Raw genomic sequence first — 18,335 nt, forward strand, 5'->3', positions numbered from 1 at the left:
TAAAAGATCAAGGAATTTTAAGCATAAGTTACTTTGAGCGTAAATTGAGTTTCCGTAGTCTTTATCTCTGGTTTAAAAAACATTGCAGTGGAAGCTGGCCCTGTCCACAAAAGTGGCCACACCCCCAGATCGAAATAATGAATATTTTGTATCTGTTTTTACCAAGGAAGAAGGTGCAACCCAGGCAATATTGAAGGAGGAGGTAAGTCAGAAACTAGAGGGGTTTAAAATTGATAAAGAGGAAGTATTAGATAGGCTGTCTATACTTAAAGTGGATAAGACACCAGGACCAGATGAGATGCATCCAAGATACTGAAGGAAGTGAGGGTGGAAATCGCAGAGGCACTGGCCATAATTTTTCAGTTTTCCTTAGACTCGTGGGTGGTGCCAGAGGACTGGAGAACTGCAAACATTACACCTTTGTTCAAAATAGGGTGTAAAGATAAGCCGAGCAACTACAGGCCAGTCAGTTTAACTGCAGTGGTGGGAAAACTTCTAGAAAAAATAATTAGGGACAAAATCAATAGTCACTTGGACAAATGTGAGTTAATTAAGGAAAGCCAGTATTGGATTTCTTAAGGGAAAATCATGTTTAACTAACTTGATGGAGTTTTTTGAGGAGGTAACAGAGAGGGTTGATGAGGGCAATGCAGTTGATGTGATGTACATGGACTTCCAAAAGGCATTTGATACAGTGCCGCACAACAGACTTGTGAGCAAAGTTATAGCTCAAGGAATAAAAGGGACGGTAGCAGCATGGATACAGAATTGGCTGAGTGACAGGAAACAAAGGGTAGTGGTTAATTGATGTTTTTCAAGCTGGAGAAAGGTTTGTAGTGGAGTTCCTCAGGGTCACTGTTGGGGCTGTTGCTTTTCCTGACATATATTAATGACCTAGATCTTGGTGTACAGGGCACAATTTCAAAGTTTGAAGATGATGCGTAACTTGGAAGCATTGCAAACTGTGAGGAGGATTGTATTGAACTTCAAAGGGACATAGACAAGTTGGTGGAATGAGCAGACAGGTGACAGATGAAGTTCAATGCAGAGAAATGTGAAGTGATTAATTTTAGTAGGAAGAACATGGAGAGACAATCTAGAATAAAGGGTACAATTCTAAAGGGGGTGCAGGAACAGAGTGACCTAGGTATGCGTTTATGTGCATAAGTCATTGAAGGTGGCAGGACAGGTTGAGAGAGCAGTTAATAAAGCATACAGAATCCTGGGCTTTGTTAATAGGGGCATAGAGTACAAGAGCAAGGAAGTTATGCTGAACTTATAGAAAACACTAGTTTGGCTTCAGCTGGAGTATTGCATCCAGTTCTGGGTGCCGCACTTTAGGAAAGACATGAGGGCATTGGAGACAGTACAGAAAGGATTCACGAGAATGGTTCCAGGGATGAGAAATTTTAGTTATGAAGATAAATTGGAGAAGTTAGGACTGTTTTCCTTGGAGCAGGGAAGACTGAGAGGTGATTTGATAGAGGTATTCAAAATCAGGAGGGGTCTGGACAGAGTAGACAGAGAGAAACAAAAGGATCGAGAACGAGAGGGCACAGATTTAAAGTATTTGGTAAGAGAAGCAAAAGTGACATGAGGAAAAACATTTTCACTTAGCGAGTGGTTAAGGTCTGGAATGCACTGTCTGAGAACGTGGTGGAAGCAGGTTCAATTGAAGCATTCAAAAGGGAATTAGACAGTTATATGAAAAGGAATAATGTACAGGGTTATGGGGAGAAGGCAGGGGAATGGAACTGAGGGAGTTGCTTTTTCAGAGAGCCAGTGTGGACACGATGGGCCGAATGGCCTCCTTCTGCACTGTAACGATTCTGCGATTCTGTGATTCTGAGGTTGGCGAGTTTCTGCTGATTGCACCTGTTTGCAAGGAGGCTTTTCAAATTAAGCTAGGTGTTTTTTAGGCGCAAAGGCACCAATAGGCATGTTTTGAAAGTTTTTAACCATGAAAAAAGTACTCAGAAGCTGACTAGTGTATATCAATGAAACTAGTAAATGGTTCATTATAGTTTTTTTAAAGTCATTTAAAATCAGGTTACTCATAGGTGCTGGACTAGACACTGATTAAAATGCTTATTTTTTGCGATAAACTCACTTTCAGCTGTACTAATAAAACTGCACCGGATTACCACTCTTAAATACACCAATGAATATTTTTTATTGCAAAGAAAAAAATAAACAATTATGTTGCGCTGGATCATGGAATATTCTATGTTTGTAATAATGTAAAAATGCTTGAGTAAAAACTTGAATTATAACTTCACTTTGGAGAACCAACTCAATTTCAAGCAATTTCAAATGATTCGCATTTGAGTGGGATGTGCTGATGGCATTATTGGTTTAAGACAGTCGCTACCTATGACAGAAATGGGCTCCGTGATGCTCAGTTATCATTATTCTGTAATTCAATTTCAGAGCCAGTGGAGCAGGTCAAGGGCTTTCCATACTTAGACCGTTGAATCTTGTCTTGATAAGATTCAGCATAGATCGGGAAGTTGATAATGCATGTGGAGTGAATGTCAAACTGCTGGATTGCAGCATCTTACATCAGGTTGTTGCTTTCAGGTCTGCTGGTGATGCAGCAAATATATGCTGTAAAGTAACTGAGTCATACAGACCAAGAGGATCCTCAATTTGTTCACCAGTCTGTACTGAGTTATCTGCTCTTAAGCATCAGAATTGGCTCAGTTTGCGGTCCTTCTTCTTCTAGGTTCAAGCCTGACTCCAGTACTTCAGCAACCTCCAGGCTGACACTCCAGTGTGGTAGTAAGGGATGCAACATCTCATACAAAACATGGCTGCATGAGGGATCCACTGATACTTTGTTTTAAAAAGCTTTATTTGGTCATCAATTTTCTCTTTTCCTCTCCTGACTCTTTGCTGACAGTTCGACAGGAAGCAGACACCCACTGGTCACCTATCAAAATTGACATTGTTTGTCTGTGAGCCTAACAGTGAGTGGCCGCAGGCTATTGGATTGATGGACCAATACAGCCATACTTGCTCCCACAGTTTAGTACTGTTGGAGATCCAATCCTTCAAATGAAGCATTCCACCTAAGCTGGAATTCAGGTGCCTGTTAAGGGTCCATGGTACCACTTCAAGAGGAACAGAGAATTCTCCTGGTGCCTTAGTGAACTTTTCTACTTCAACCAACATCTCCCAGAACAGATTAACTGCAGTTTTGTCAGATCTTGCAATGTGCAAAATGGGTGCATCACATACCCAGCATGTCACTGCAATTCCAAATGATTAATTATATGTGAAGCATTTGGAGACATTCCTGAGAGATGGGATAAAGTGCTATGTAAAAATCAAGTTGCTTATTTTTAGCTGGAGAACAGTAGGGTTTCAGTTGGTATCAGTACTTGAGTTATAGAGGAATAAAATTAGTTAGAGCTCCCACTGCTGATTGTTATTTGGTGACAATTTCTGGAAACGTATGTGGTCAGATGTGTGATGAGAGTAGGCTCTGGCATGGCTGTAATGCCACTCTATGATAACCTGTTGATACTCATTGCAAGGCTGCACATGAACAGTTGCCAATTTGGTGGGCGACTGAAGGTTCCTGTCACCCATGCAAATGTATGCCAGCAGGAGTCAATGGCTTCACAGGAAGCATGGGAGAAAATTACTGACAGAAGTCATTTAAATAAAGTATTCTTAAATCCTGTAAGCAACACAACTAATCTCATTCCTTTTGCTTATGACTGTGTAGTAATATTGGCTCTGAAATTTATTGGAAGTCAGGGAGGGGGTGGGACGACTTTTAGCAACCATGAAACCCAGAAGTACAGGTAATGCTGAGGTCCTACCAAACTTTTTAACCTGCTTTCAGGCCAGCAACCAGCAGATTGAGAGGCTGGCCAAATGTTGAGTGTGAAGGCCCATGTAACAAGGCTGCAGCCAGGGACTAGTGAGGAGCGAGCGAGGGAGGGAGAGATTGTCGGGGGTTGGCTGAAGATGACAGGGAGGAACATCAATTGAGGCAAATTAGCCTTTGGGGGGGGTGGCGGGGAGAAGCACTCCTGCTCCTGCCTGGCCCACAAGCAGTGCAGGAAAAGCACTTGTCTGGTCAATCCACCAGTTCTTGCCTCTCTTCAGCTACTCTCCCCAGCCATGGGAAACCTGTCCCACAGCCATTGAATCTAAAAGCCTGCTAAAATCTAAGGCAGGTGACCTCATTAATATTAGCGACCCCCCCCCCCCTTTGAAAATGGGTCAATCACCCACCTCCAACCCACCCCAGTTAAACGGATGTAGGCACCTTTGCTGCAATTTAGTTTGCATTTCCCATTGTTAAGAATTTAAATTCCTCCCTCTGCCACCCCTCTCCTGCTCATACTGCAGGGTGCTGGGGGTTAAAATCCACCCCCCCCCCCCCCCCCCCCACACACACATTGTGTCTGACTAATATTTATTTATTCCTATTAATATATGTTGTATTCTTTATAGTTCTTTCTAGCCAGTCATTTAGTTTTACGAGGGATGAATAGTGAGACTTGTAAAAAGTAACAACCTTGTTAATTGTAACCCAATTGATGTGTTAGATTACTACTCTACTCTGATATTTATTTCCTTTTGTGCTTTGTTGAGACACATGAATGGAAATGCTGTTAGTATCTTAGAATGATCTCCCTAGTGTTGCCAGTATAGAATAATGGACATAATATAAAATAATGAATATGGAATAATGGACATAAATCAGTTGCAGAGCGGTAATGCATCAAGTGGTCCTGAAATAACAAATTGTCAATGCAAGCTTTATTCTATTCAATATATGGAACAGATGAATTATTTAAGACTAATTGGTTCTTGATGGAATTTGTTCGCAAGTTTGGGGAAATTTTGCAGGCTTCATGAATATATTATCTTGGGGTTATGTGGCATAACTGAAATGGAATGTCATGCAACTTATGCTCGGGCTTCGAGAATTCTAATTGGCCCTCATGATTAATGTCATAACTGTTGGATTGTGACATCAGCTACTGTACAGAAACTTATCAGGGTATTTGCAGCTTTCAATGATAATAAATATATATCTTGATTGTGTGATCCAACAGGGTTTTTCAGGGTCACATTTAGAATCTGAGGCTCTCCATAAGTAATTCTGTACATTTTCATATAAGTTATAATGGTAATCAGAAAATGACTAAAGAGGGTTCATTTGATCTATTTAACTTCCATTTGGTTTCTGCACGCATAATATATCATAGTATTTAATAATGGCAAGATAGACCTGAGACTTATAGTGCATTTACATTCATTTTACCAGCATAGAACCGGAAAATGGTGTTCTATCAAGTCAAATGAAACTAATTCATCACAGCGTGCCCGTAGTTATCATATTTGACCATGAATGGAGTTATACTTGTAACTACTTTCCGGTTTAGCTTGCAGATACTTCAAGATTAAGCAATAGCTGACAGATATCACAGCGTATTAAAACTGAAATCTTCCATGTTGCTTCTGAATGGTTTAGAAACCTTTCACACCTATGTCACAAGAGGTAAAATTGAAACTAAAGCAAAAAAGAACTGGATTCAACAAAGGAAAAGTTTGATTAGTGATCATAATAGATGAAACGTGCTCAGATTGAGCCCTGAAACAGGATCCTGATAAAGCAAAGTATCTCTGCTCCCTTGCTGAACCAAAATTGAACTCAATTCTTTTTTGAATATTTTAACAGAATCACTATTTGTTGTTGGCAGCATTATATTCTACAAATTTTTAAATTTTATATCCTTTGACCCTGAAATTCCATCGATTTCTAACAATCTGCTGCTGCATTTGGCAGAGGATTGGCAGTAGTACCAGAAAACTGGCTACATTGGGTCTCTGCTATTTCTGGGAGCTTCCTGGTTTCCAGGTAAGAAATAGATCCTCTGTCCACTCCTTACAAGGGCAACAGTGGCTGGGGGATTGGGGAGGGGGTGGTGATGAAGCCATGGATGGGGGTCTCCCAGAGCTAGAGCTCCCATTCCTGAGGCTCACTAGGATACTGACCTCCGCAACAGCACAATTGGGCTGCATCAACAACAATACTTTGCATTTATATGATGCCTTTAATGTAGTAAAACATCCCAATGTGCTTCACAGGAGTGTTATCAAATAAAATTTGACACCAGGCCACATAAGGATATATGAGGACAGGTAGAGAGGTGGAGATTAGAGAATTTTGGAGCTTAGGGCCTAGATAGCTGAAGCTGGTGGAGTGATTAAAATTGAGGATCTACTAGAGATCTCGCTGAGTTTAGGGCTGGAGGTGGTTGCAGAGATAGGGGAGAGGCCATGGAGGGATTTGAAAATGAGGAAGAGAGCTTTATAATTATGGTGCTACCAGACCAAGAGCCAGTGTAGGTGCACAGAGACAAGGGGCTGAATTTTATAAACCAGCCATCGAAATCGGCGATGGGTGAAAACAAATTGTCGTCTGCCCGGGCGGGCTGCACGCCAAAGAGCCACCGCGATTCCAAGCATGGTGGATCATTTAAATAGCAGGGCCGAGCCGCAACCCCCCCCCCCCCCCCCCCCCGGACAGATGGAGAGGGCGGGCTCTCCGTCCCCACAATGGCGTCGGCTGCCTGTGCCCCTCCCAATTGCAAAAAGTTTATACTATAACCCTTCCCACCATCCCCTACCCACATGATGTTAATTTGACCCCATTCCCCCTCACCTCCCCGCACTGAGAAACTTAGCTCCTCCCCCTCCCCACCAGTGTTGCGCCTCATTTCCCCGGATGGGGATCCAAAGGCGCGGCAGTGCCGGCTGCTGGTGTGAAGATTGCAGCAGGACATCGGTAGGCAACGGGAGAGTAATTAGTTCCATTATTTTAATTTATTTAAATATTTAAATCGCGGTGCTATTGCCAAGCGGTGGAGGGGCTGCCATGAGGCTTCGCTGCTGCCAGCAATATTGGGCCACGCCCTGCCGGCATCAAAGTCCGGGGCGGGCCTCATTCGGGGTCATCTTCAGGCCCCCCTGTCACAGATCCCAATGTCAAGAGCTCCTTTAAAATCTAACCCATGGGGTGAATGGAACCTGGTGTGAGTTAGGAATGGGCAGTGGAGTTTTGGATGACCTAGGTTTACAAAAAAGTCAAGGTGGGAGGCTGGCCAGGAGAACACCAGAATAAAAACAAAAAGTGCTGGAAATACTCAGTAGGTCTGGCAGCATCTGTGGAGAGAGAAGCAGAGTTAACGTTTCAGGTCTGTGACCCTTCATCAGAACTGGCAAAGGTTGGAAAAGAATTAGGTTTTAATCAAGTGAAGGGGAGGGGGGTGGGGGAGAGGACAAAGGGGAAGGTGTTTGATAGGGCAGGAGAGATTAAATAACAAAGCTGTCCTGGGACACAGGCAAAGTGTGTGTTAATGCTTTTGGTGAAAGACAAAGCATTAGCCCAGAGAAACTGTTAATAGCGGAATAATGAGCAGCTCTGACTACATGAAAAACAGGCACATGGTTAAAAAATAAAATATAAAAAAAGGCCAGTCATGCTCTGATGTTATTGAACTCGATATTCAGTCTACAAGGCTGTAGAATGCCGTATCAAAAGATCAGGTGCTGCTCCTTGAGCTTGAGTCGATGTTCACTGGAACACTGGAGCAGGCCAAAGACATAAATATCGGCATGTGAGCAGGGAGGAGTGTTGAAATGGCCAGCAACCGGCCAGAGCATGACTGGCCTTTTTTATATTTTATTTTTTAACCATGTACCTGTTTTTCATGTAGTCAGAACTGCTCATTATTCTGCTATTAACAGTCTCTCTGGGCTAATGCTTTGTCTTTCACCAAAAGCATTAACACACACTTTGCCTTTGTCCCAGGATAGCTTTGTTATTTAATCTCTCCTGTCCTATCAAACACCTTCCCCTTTGTTCTCTCCCCAACCCCCCTCCCCTTCACTTGATTAAAACCTAATTCTTTTCTAACCTTGGCCAGTTCTGATGAAAGATGACAGACATGGAACGTTAACTCTGCTTCTCTCTGCGCAGATGCTGCCAGACCTGCTGAGTATTTCCAGCACCTTTTGTTCTAATTTCAGATTTCCAGCATCTGCAGTATTTTGCTTTTATTTTAGAACATCGGAATAGTTGAGTCTAGCGGTAGCAAAGGCATGGTTGAGGGTTTGAACAGTAGATGAGCTGACGCAGGATCAGAGTCGGGGGATTTAATGGAGGTGTAAGTAGGTAGTCTTGGTGATGGAGTAGATGTGTGGTCAGATGCTCATCTCTGTGTCAAATACAACCCCAACATTGTGAATGGTTTAGCTCAGCCTTAGACAATTGGAGTTGATGACTAGGGAATGGAGTTTGTGGCAAAGACTGAAGACAATGGCTTCATACTTGCAGGATTTAGTTAGAGGAAATTTCTGCTCATCCAGTACTGGATGTCAGACAAACAGTCTGATAATTTAGAGACAGAAGAGCGATTGAAAGAGGTGGTGTTGAGGGACAGCTGGGTGTCATTAGCGTACTTGTGGAACCTGTCTGCTGAGAGGCTAGGAACCCCGAGGGAGAAAAAGATTTTCTTATTTTAATTCATTGTGGTTCATTCACAGCATTGCCAGAGTTTGGGGGTTGTGATGGGCAATCTTCCTGCCAAGGGTGGGTAGCCAGCCGAATGGCCAAATTTCTGCTGGTAGGGGCGAGCGGGTACCAATGCTGGGACCAAGTGGTGCTTGCACCGGCTGCCCATGTAAATAAATGCCCTCTGACTGACTCCTCAAACACAAGCAGGGTTCACCGTAGGAGGCTACTGGTGAATGCAATCCTGGGAAATTGCTGGCATCATCACCCATAGACTTTCAGGGCATTTAAGTCTTTGCGCTAACTTTTACTTTTAAATAACTGGACTTTGAAATACATTTTTTCCAAGACTTTCTAACTTAGTAAGACAATTTGTAGAAATCCTCCACCCGCCATCCCCCCCTCATGTATGTTGTGGAGTTATTTGCTTGCTAGTAAATTTTGAAACCTTGTAGCTGCCAAGGGTTTGTAAAGATTTTGTTCTTGGACAGAATGAAGTGAAACAGCATTTTCAGCAATGCAGCTCTTTGCATTATGACAGACACTTTTTATGGCAGAATTATTCTATTATTAATAAATTGCCTGATCATTTTAAAAATCAAACGTGGAATTATAATGAACAAGTGGGTGTACGTGTCTGAAATTATGTATACATTTTAATGATTTTGTGCTTAAGGTTGCATCTAGTTAGCCTTAATTATTGGAAACTTTTAGTTGCTTTGGGTTATATCAAGGCTAAACAGAAGGAGCTTTGAATTGGGATTGGGCAGGAGTTTTGATTTTCTTCAAAGATTCCTTCTGGATTCTCTGCAGGGAAAGGTTGATTCCTTTCCGGAGCCTCCATGCAGTCTCCTTGTGGAAAGATCTAAGGAGATGGGATGCAGTTTGACTGCATTGTTGAAAAGTGGGGTGCTACCCTCCAGCTACATTTTGTATGTCCATAAAGTTAACAAACAGCAAAAGATGAACTTCATGTAAAAACCATACAAGCCCTTTCCATTAAAAAAAATTATGAACAATTGATAGTCCACCAATATCAATTGCTGTAGGTTTGAGTCATCCAGAACTGGTGCAATCTGTCCTGTTAGTATCTGAGTTTTACTAAAAGGATTATTGTAAATCAAAGTTGGAGCTTAAAATGTAAATTTTTTTTGGGAATCTAATCTAAACAATTAGAGATCATCTTTTAAAGCGAAAGTATTATATACTTAAAGTGAAGTAAAATGGGTTCCATTAGACCCGCTGGTGAGATGTTTTGACATAGGAGTTTTTTTTACAGCTACCTTGTTAATAGAGAATCTACAACCTCATTTTTGAGCTCCAAAAAAACATCATTATAAAGGGAGTTTACTGTGAGGGTTGTGGGGGTTCGGGTGGCAGAAATCGGGACATAATAGAGTAGATTTTTAACTTGCCATCCAAGCAAAAACAAATGTTGTGGATAGCCACCTGTAATAGAAAGAGTGCAATTTTCATTTCCACAATAACTCATAGTTTGAAGAATGCTTATGTGCTAGTCGAATTTCCAAAGCAAGATTTGATCTGTTTTGATTTTATTAAAACAGTGTTTAATTGATCTTTTGCCCAAATGAAATATCCTGGATTGCACAGATTAGCAGTAGACTTTAGATATGACTGTACAATGTGGATCTAAAAAAAGCAAGTATTGCTTTTTTTTGCACAATTTGTGACAATGAGAATCTTTGACTTGTAGCTCCATAAGAATATCTGCAGAAGTATCATGTAAAGTTCTAATACTCAGTTCAAAGAACAACAATAATACCTTTAACAAAAAACTCCCAAGACGCTTCACAGAGACATCATCAGACAGAGGACACCAGGCCAAAGAGGAGATAATAGGAGGGATGAAGGTGGAGAGGACGTGTGTCGCATTTTCAGCTCAGATCTGACTCCCATCTATATATGTGTTTCAGAATGTCATACTCTCCAGGCTAAAGAGCCAAGAGACTTTCACTATTAACAAAGAATTGTAGGCTTCTCTCGATAAAGTAACCGAGATATTAACATTGTAATGTATGCGGCCTTCTAACTAATTGAAGCTGTATTTGTGGAAACTCCATCCACCTTCCTTCTTAAAATAACAACAAGCGTAAACAAAATCAATGGAAGAAATGTAAGTCATCACCAGAACTATAAGTTTCCAAATGGGTTTCTTTGCGACATCTTTAATTGTAAATGTAATAGCCCTCTACTGACAGACATCCAACTTCTTTAAATTCCAGTACATGGGGCACTTAAGTTACCATTTAACAAAGGAATCAGCCAATCTGCAAAAGTAAATCTTCTCTATTTCTCACTAATTTTCTCAGTTTAAGTACTTTCAGAATTTCTCTGAACTTTTTCACCTCTCACCCTTCTCTCGTAACAATTGCTTCAAATAGGCACATTCAGATCTGACATTTTACAATGGAGGGAAATAAACTGCAGCTTATTCCACAGGTCAAAATGAAAATTGTTCTCAATACTCAACTGTAGCATTAACCTAACTAGAAAATGTTACCCAGTAAAAGCAAGTAAGACTTATATTTCTGTTGAGATTTTTTTGAGCTATATTGAGAAATGGTGGAAGGGATGCAGAAAATATTTAAAGGCCAGAGTCTGCGATATATGGACTTATCTCAGATTATAAAAGAAATATGTTGAAAAAGGGGTAAAATCTGAAAATCTTCCTTTTTTTTCTGTGGGGCAACTGAATTTTGATAAAGCTTTGGCCAATTTAGCACCAATTTTGGCAGATGACGTTTTCTGCAGTGTTGAATTCACCAATTTGCGGAAGCACAAAATCAATTTTTAAGTTGCTTAATGGCAATAAGTTTCGACTGCCATAGGGATGTAATTGAGATGTCTCATGGGGAAAAATTGCTTTTTACTTTCTAAATGACAAAAAGCTAGGAAGACTGAAGGTCAAAAGAGACTTGGGGGCCCAGGTGTGTAGATTATCAAAATGACATGAACAGGTACAGAAAATAATTAAAAAGGCTAGTGGAATGTGGTGGTGATCTGCTCAAGGGCAGGGCCTCTGCTTATTTCTCCACAGGATCTCATGGTCCTGTGCTTTCCTCTTCAGTTGTTCGTAAGAGCCTCCCTTTTTTAACATGGATGAGAAATGAGCATATGACTAGGGAAAAAGTACATGAGGTGGGTTTCTGTTGCCTTCTTCATCTGTGCTTTAAAGGAAACACACGTCCTCTTGCTGAAGGATCCTCCTCCTGTAAGCAGCCGTTGTCCCTCCAGGTTCTCGCTCTTCCGCCATCACCACGGCTGCTGGTTCCACCATTACCACGGATGCTGGTTCCACCATTGACCATGGCTTGTAACCCTGAGCCTGGGACCCTGACCTTGGCCTGGGACAACTTGCAAAAGGGCAGGGACGACAACCCCCTGAGGTCTCAAATGACCCTGCTACCCAAGTAATGGTATTCTGGCCTTTATATCTAGAGGACTAGAATACAAGGGGGTAGAGTCATGCTACTGCTATGCAAAACCTTGGTTAGACCACAACTGGAGTACTATGAGCAATTCTGGGCACCACACTGTAGGAAAGATATATTGGCCTTGGAGAGAGTGCAGCAGAGTTTTACTGGAATGATACCTAGACTCCAGGGTTAAATTATGAGGAGAGATCACACAAACTAGGGTTGTATCCCATAAATTTAGAAGGTTATGGAGTTATTTGATTGAAGTTTTCAAGATATCAAAGGGAACAGATCAGGTAGATAGAAAATATTTCCGTTGGTTGGTTGGTGAGTCTAGAAGAGGGGACATGGTCTTAAAATCTTTAGTGCAGACAGCCATCTACTGAAATATAAATGGTTAACGTTCATATAGTAATGCATGTTCTGATATTCTCTGACAACATATATTGAAAGAAATCATGAAATAGCCCCTGTTTAGTAGAGCAGTGATCCTGTGCATTTTCTTGCCATTGTACACCAGTTTGGGCTTCACAGTGAAGCTGATTTATTTTAAATATTTGTTGCCACGATGTGGGTAACGCAAAGCTGCATTGTTATTGCCTTTTCCTCATTGTCCTGAGATGGTGGCAGTGGACTTTGTCCTTTAACTACTGCATTCCTTATGCTGGTGGTTCTCCCACCATGATGCCGGGTAGAGAATTCCTGCCTGAAAGGGGTGGCTATTGCACCCAATTTGTATTATGATTCAGCGTTGCCATCGGGCATATTGAACATATTGGCACCAATACATTGTAGGAGATAGCATTAGTGTGCTTGTGCTTCAAGCTCCTAAATCTCAATTATAGCACAAGTTGTATATTCAGTGACGGTCTCTTGTCAATGTTAAAGTATCTTCTCACTAGATGTATTGTCTGTTAATGTTCTGTTTTCTTGAAACTCTATCAATTACATTGATTAAAGCTATGTATATCAACTTTTGCCAAAGTAAAATTAATATTTCTAATAAGCATTATCAGTGCTAACAGCTTGATTTTATAAGAACATAAATCATGAACGAGAAAAACCAAACAATCTCACTCCTTCTTATACAGTCTAACTTATTGTGGACTTCAGCACATCAATACCACAGCAGCCTCCAGATATTATTGATGCACACATACTCCAGCTGAAGTTTTGAGCCGATCACCATCAAGGGATCAATTGGCACGGTGTAAAAGCACAACATCAAAACAGTTTTAATGAATGAACAGTTTCAGGAGCTGCTTGCAGTTCAAAATAAAATTAAGCGAACAGTAATTAAGTTCAAATCAAGGTTGTGGGTCAAGGTGACAAATATCACAAGAAAATATTATGGGACTTTTTTTAATATTATGCTAAAAAGCAATGAGCTGCAGAAAGCAGTTAAATTTAGAACTGCACTTAGGTCAAATGGCATGTTACAAGGTGTGGTTTTTAACTAGAAAAGGTAAAAATTGAAATCATTAGCTTTTGTTTCTTTGTCAATTAGACAGTGCAATGATTACAATAAAATGTTTAAATTAAGGTTTTGTGCTTAAAATCATTATGACATACCAGTAGCAGCTATTTATGGCACAGGAATTTGTAGTGTTTTAATTTAATTTTTCACCTACTTTATAATTTTTGGAGTTGTTTTCCATTGGTTTAAGTTTGCATTAATTTAGTTTCCATTTAAGTAGGAAATAGCACTTGGGTTCATGACTGCAGTAACTGGAGTAATCATTCTGTTTATTTTATGAGTGGACAAGGAAATTATATTACTTTAGCATATTGCATATCTAACATATTATGTCCTCCTCTCCTTGGTTCTTTTTCAGATAACAGTTCTGTGGATCAACAGGTTCTAAATTGCTGTGTTCCATCCTTCATAAAGTATCATTTGAATTTATTGCATTTTTATGTGGTTTTCATAGTAAAGATGTTCATTTCACATCCTACTTGTATTGCATGGAACCCACCTTTACAAATACATGATATAATTTATCTTATTTGTCCTATGTTCAATATATGATGCATTTGTAAACAGGACACTTAATGTTGAGAATAAACTTCCACAAACATGCTTTTTCATAATGTATTTCATATTCTAAGTGCAAAAAGAAAAAAAATGTAGAATTTTTCATTAAAACTGCACATGCATTGTTTAAGGACTCCATAATGCTTACAGTTATTTATTTGTTCTTTGTTAAAGGCACAGCTACAAAGTCAAAATGTTTTCGATGCATCTACCCTTTCAAGCTTCAAGGCCTCCGGAGGGTGAGTTAAATTTATATATTTCTAAAATTGATCTCATATCAGCAATGTCTTTTAGTTGAAAAACCATTAAACAACTAAACAAATCATTTTTGACACTACTTTTTACATCCCTATGTTGAATCATCTTTTTGCACGATATAACATACAAACACACCAAACTACCTGTACACTTTTACACCACTGATGGCCTGAATGCTTATGGAGGTGTTATTGAGGAATGAAGGAATAGCATTTGAAAGGTTTGTTTGCAAGATTTAATTCTTCATTTGTACAAAATCTAATTCATATTTTGCAAATTTCTGCAAATTGCTATTTTGAAATGTTCGGTTTATCACAGCACCACACCACACAATGTCATGTTTATATAATAAAAACAGAAAATGCTGGAAAAACTCAGCAGGCCAGGCAGCATCTGTGAAGAGAGAAAACAGTTAACGTTTCAGGTCAATGACCTTTATCCGATGTTTGATGTTGATGCCAAGACAGGTTACTTATGTAGACTGAGACTTGAGCCTCTTCAATCCTTCCCTATCTTGGAGTTGTTAAAATAGACTTTCAAAGTCCAAGACTGTGGTAAGGGACCTAATACACTGTGGGAGTTTTCCATCCATCAAAATCAGTGGATGATATATCGACAACATTACCCATCACATCCTAATACATTGTGGTGTAAGAACAGGACTTGGCAAATCTGCATTCTGATGTTCCTATAAAAATCAACTTTTTATTGTCATTGCTTATTGTCGGTGAGGTAATGAAAGTGAAGGCTTGAGAAATGGGGCAAACAGTGCAGAGTCTTGTCGATCACAGTTAAAGGGGAACCCTGGTGGAGGAAAAATGATGACATTGCGGAAGTTGTGGTGAGGAAAGTGGAGTCATTAGATCATGTAGAACAGAAATGGGACAACTAAGAATGATGAGAAGACGTATAATCCAAGTGCCTGTAATAGATCTAAGCAGAAGGCCTTCTAACAAGAGATGGAGAGACAGCCGGCCTTCCAAACACCACTTCCATAAGTTCATCTTAGCCTAAACTCTGCTGCCAGTATCCCATCCTGCACCAATTCATGCTCATCTATCACCCCTGTTCTCCTTGACCTACATTGTATCCCAGTCACCAGCCCCAAATTCAAAATTCTCATTCTCCTGTTCAAGGACATCCAGGACCTTGGCCCTCAATAATTCGCCATCCTCCTCAAGCCCTGTAAACATCCCCCACCCACCCCCTCTCCCCCCACCAACCCACTCTTCCACCCGCCCCAAACTCTCAGCTCCTCTAACTCTGATCTCTCCTGCACCATCCAGTTCCTTCTCCCAAACATTGGTCGCCATGCCTTCAGCCGGCTAGCCCCACACTCTGGAATTCCCTCCCCAGATGTTTCAGTAGTGTCATGATTGGAACTTCTTCCTCCATGATTCCTCTGCCATAGGAGCAAATCAGTATCAATTTTCTGAGACGGTCAGTGTGGTACTGGCTGAGTTTCCAGTGGTTTCAATATGTGGCCTTACTTACGAGTTTTTATATTGTTCTAACGCCTATTTTAAATGGACAGAAAATTGAACACACTCCATTCTGCTGGAATTTCCTCTGTGTGCTCTGTGCAGGCGATTATTTGTATCCAAACGCAAAAAAAAACCTAACCCCAGATTTTCCTCTCATGGAAGCTTTTCTCCAGGAGAATGATTTGGTTTTCAGCCAGCCATCCTGTCCAGGATAATATTTGGTATTCAACCAGCCATCCTGTCTGTCATTAGTAATCCTCGTAGTTTATCAAATTCACGTCTTGCTTGAAGCCTATGATTAAGTTATACTGATCAATGGTTTCTCTCACTTGCTACACGAGAAAAAAACTGTGCTATTCATAGCTCAGATTTCATTGAGAATTTCAATATCTCTCCAATTTATTCATTATTTTATCCAATGTTAGATATGTTACTCCTTCAAAGTTGAATCCAATGAATCTTCTCCAGTTTTCTGCATAAACATGGATGTTATCATCGTATCACTTTTTTGTTTGAATTGTCTGCAGCAGCCACTAAAACAAAGGCCAGAATTTTATGCCCCCCCCCCCCCCCCCCCACAACAAGTAGGCTGGTGGCGGCAGGAGGACATAAAATTGAGTGGAAGGCGGGGCGGGGGGTGTTGCTGTTCCTGACCCCCCTCCCATCCCCACTGAAATTTTACGCGGGGCAGCGGCCAGAAACGACCCGCCCGCCCAAGGCCAAAGGCCCTAAGTGGTCAATTAACTGTCACTTAAGGGCCTCCTCCCACTGCCACGGCTATTTTACTCTTGGCGACCGGACGTCAAAGGCCCCAACAACCCCGCTTGGTAAAACCTTCGTGCGGGGCTGAGGGGAAGGATGGGCCCTCCTGATCGGGCACCCTGCGCCCCAGGGAGGGCCACCCACAAAGCCCCAACCACCCCAATACACAACACATCCTCCCCACCCCCACCAACCGACAGCCCCCCCCCCCCACCCCAGCCTCGCCGGAGCCTGGCCGATTGTCCCCGGCGAGGCCCTAAAAACTTATCTGAGTTCTGGGCCGTCCTTCCACTTGCCTCCGATGGCTGAGTGTAGTACCAGCAGTGGCCACCACCCCCAGTGGCGCTGCTGGGACTAAGAGCTGCGGGCCCGCTGATTGGCCGGCAGCTTCATTAGGCGGGACTTCCTGCCTCAAGGAGGTGGCAGTCCCACCCAAGACCATGTAAGGGCCTAGGGAGCAAAAAATCCCGGCCTGGCTCCCCAGGCCCACCGGAGGCCGGTACCCAATGTAAAAATCTGGCCAATGTTTTGTTTCAACCCCGTCCACATTTCTCCACTGTGGAGGGCATTTGACTGCTGTTATCAGGCCAATAAAACACCTGGGGGGTGAAATTGGTCGAGTTCAGTAGCACAAAACTAGCGATAGCGAATCAGCAGCTCATTATACATATGTAGAATATGGCGTATAATACATATGGCGCCAGTTTTTATTTTCCATTCACTTGGAAAATATTGCCAAGATTTTTAATTTGAAACCAAGTTCAAACTGACATTGAAACTCGTTGAATCTCTAGAAAGTGATTGGACTATTGCTCTGTGGACTTTCATGGAAAGAAGAACAGGTGGGGTGAAAAATTGGCTGCCAATTCGCTATGAGCCCAATACACACTAGAGGCGGAGACCAATTTCACTCCCCTGGAATTCTCCTGCCCTAATTTGGAGCAAGCACTGATTGCCAGGCAATAGTCCCAGCTGGTATGACAACAGCAGCAAAATAGATGAATGCAGAAATGTGGCTGGCTTTATTCAAGGTTAAGTCGGGTGCTTGCAAAAAGTGCACTGCCCAGCTTGCATTGATGTGGGGAGCAGGGAAGCATGGACAGAGGAAATATTTCTCTAGTGGCTAAGTTGTGTTGAGCATTCGGGTTTGGAAATGTTTTTATATATAATTGAGTTTTATTGGAATTTTTATAAATACATAACTTGCACAGGAATGGGAATTTGCTTTACCCAAACGTTTCTGTATGGACAAATATTCAAAATGAGCCACACATTATCAAATTCGGTTCTGTACATATTTGTGTAGCTGAATAGAGAATTCCTGAAAAATATATTTTGAAGTGCTGTTCAGTGTTTGACCCATGAAGGTGTTAGTGATTCAATCATAACAAAAGTGACTTTTAATAATGAATGCCTGAACACTGGATATTTCTTCAGGGGGCAATGGTTGAGGGGTAAACAGGGTCAATATTACATTACAGTACGATCCCAATGTGAAAAGAGCCTCAACATCAGGAACCATGTTAAAAATACAAATAGTTAAGAATTATGATTTGTTTTGTTTCATCTATCTCTGTCAGTCTTGGAATCTTTTTATTTAAGCAATGCTGATATCAAGGACAATGGCTTGAAGGAGTTCCTGAGACTGACAGCATGAGGGAGCTGGATTAATGTTAGTGCAGGTATAGTTATTAACACGAGCAACCTAGCATCAATTAAGCCTGTTATTTCAGCTACTCACAGTTTCAGGGATCCACCCAAGATGGTCCTTCTAATACTCACTTATTAAAAAGACATAGTTGCTCTAAAAAGAAAGG

General features: G+C 41.3%; 1 protein-coding gene across 14 annotated transcripts in view; it reads left to right on the forward strand.

Moving 5' to 3' along the window:
• Nucleotides 1-18,335, forward strand: part of LOC137352421 (protein unc-13 homolog C-like) — a 612,014-nt gene that overhangs the window by 293,378 nt on the left and 300,301 nt on the right. For all 14 annotated transcript variants that reach the window (XM_068017812.1, XM_068017814.1, XM_068017821.1 and 11 more), the window contains one exon: nucleotides 14,189-14,253. In XM_068017812.1, coding sequence (XP_067873913.1) covers nucleotides 14,189-14,253 — 65 coding nt within the window. The remainder of the gene's footprint in view (nucleotides 1-14,188; nucleotides 14,254-18,335) is intronic.

This window comes from Heterodontus francisci, chromosome 38 (assembly GCF_036365525.1).
Source record: "Heterodontus francisci isolate sHetFra1 chromosome 38, sHetFra1.hap1, whole genome shotgun sequence".
Lineage (NCBI taxonomy): Eukaryota > Metazoa > Chordata > Chondrichthyes > Heterodontiformes > Heterodontidae > Heterodontus > Heterodontus francisci.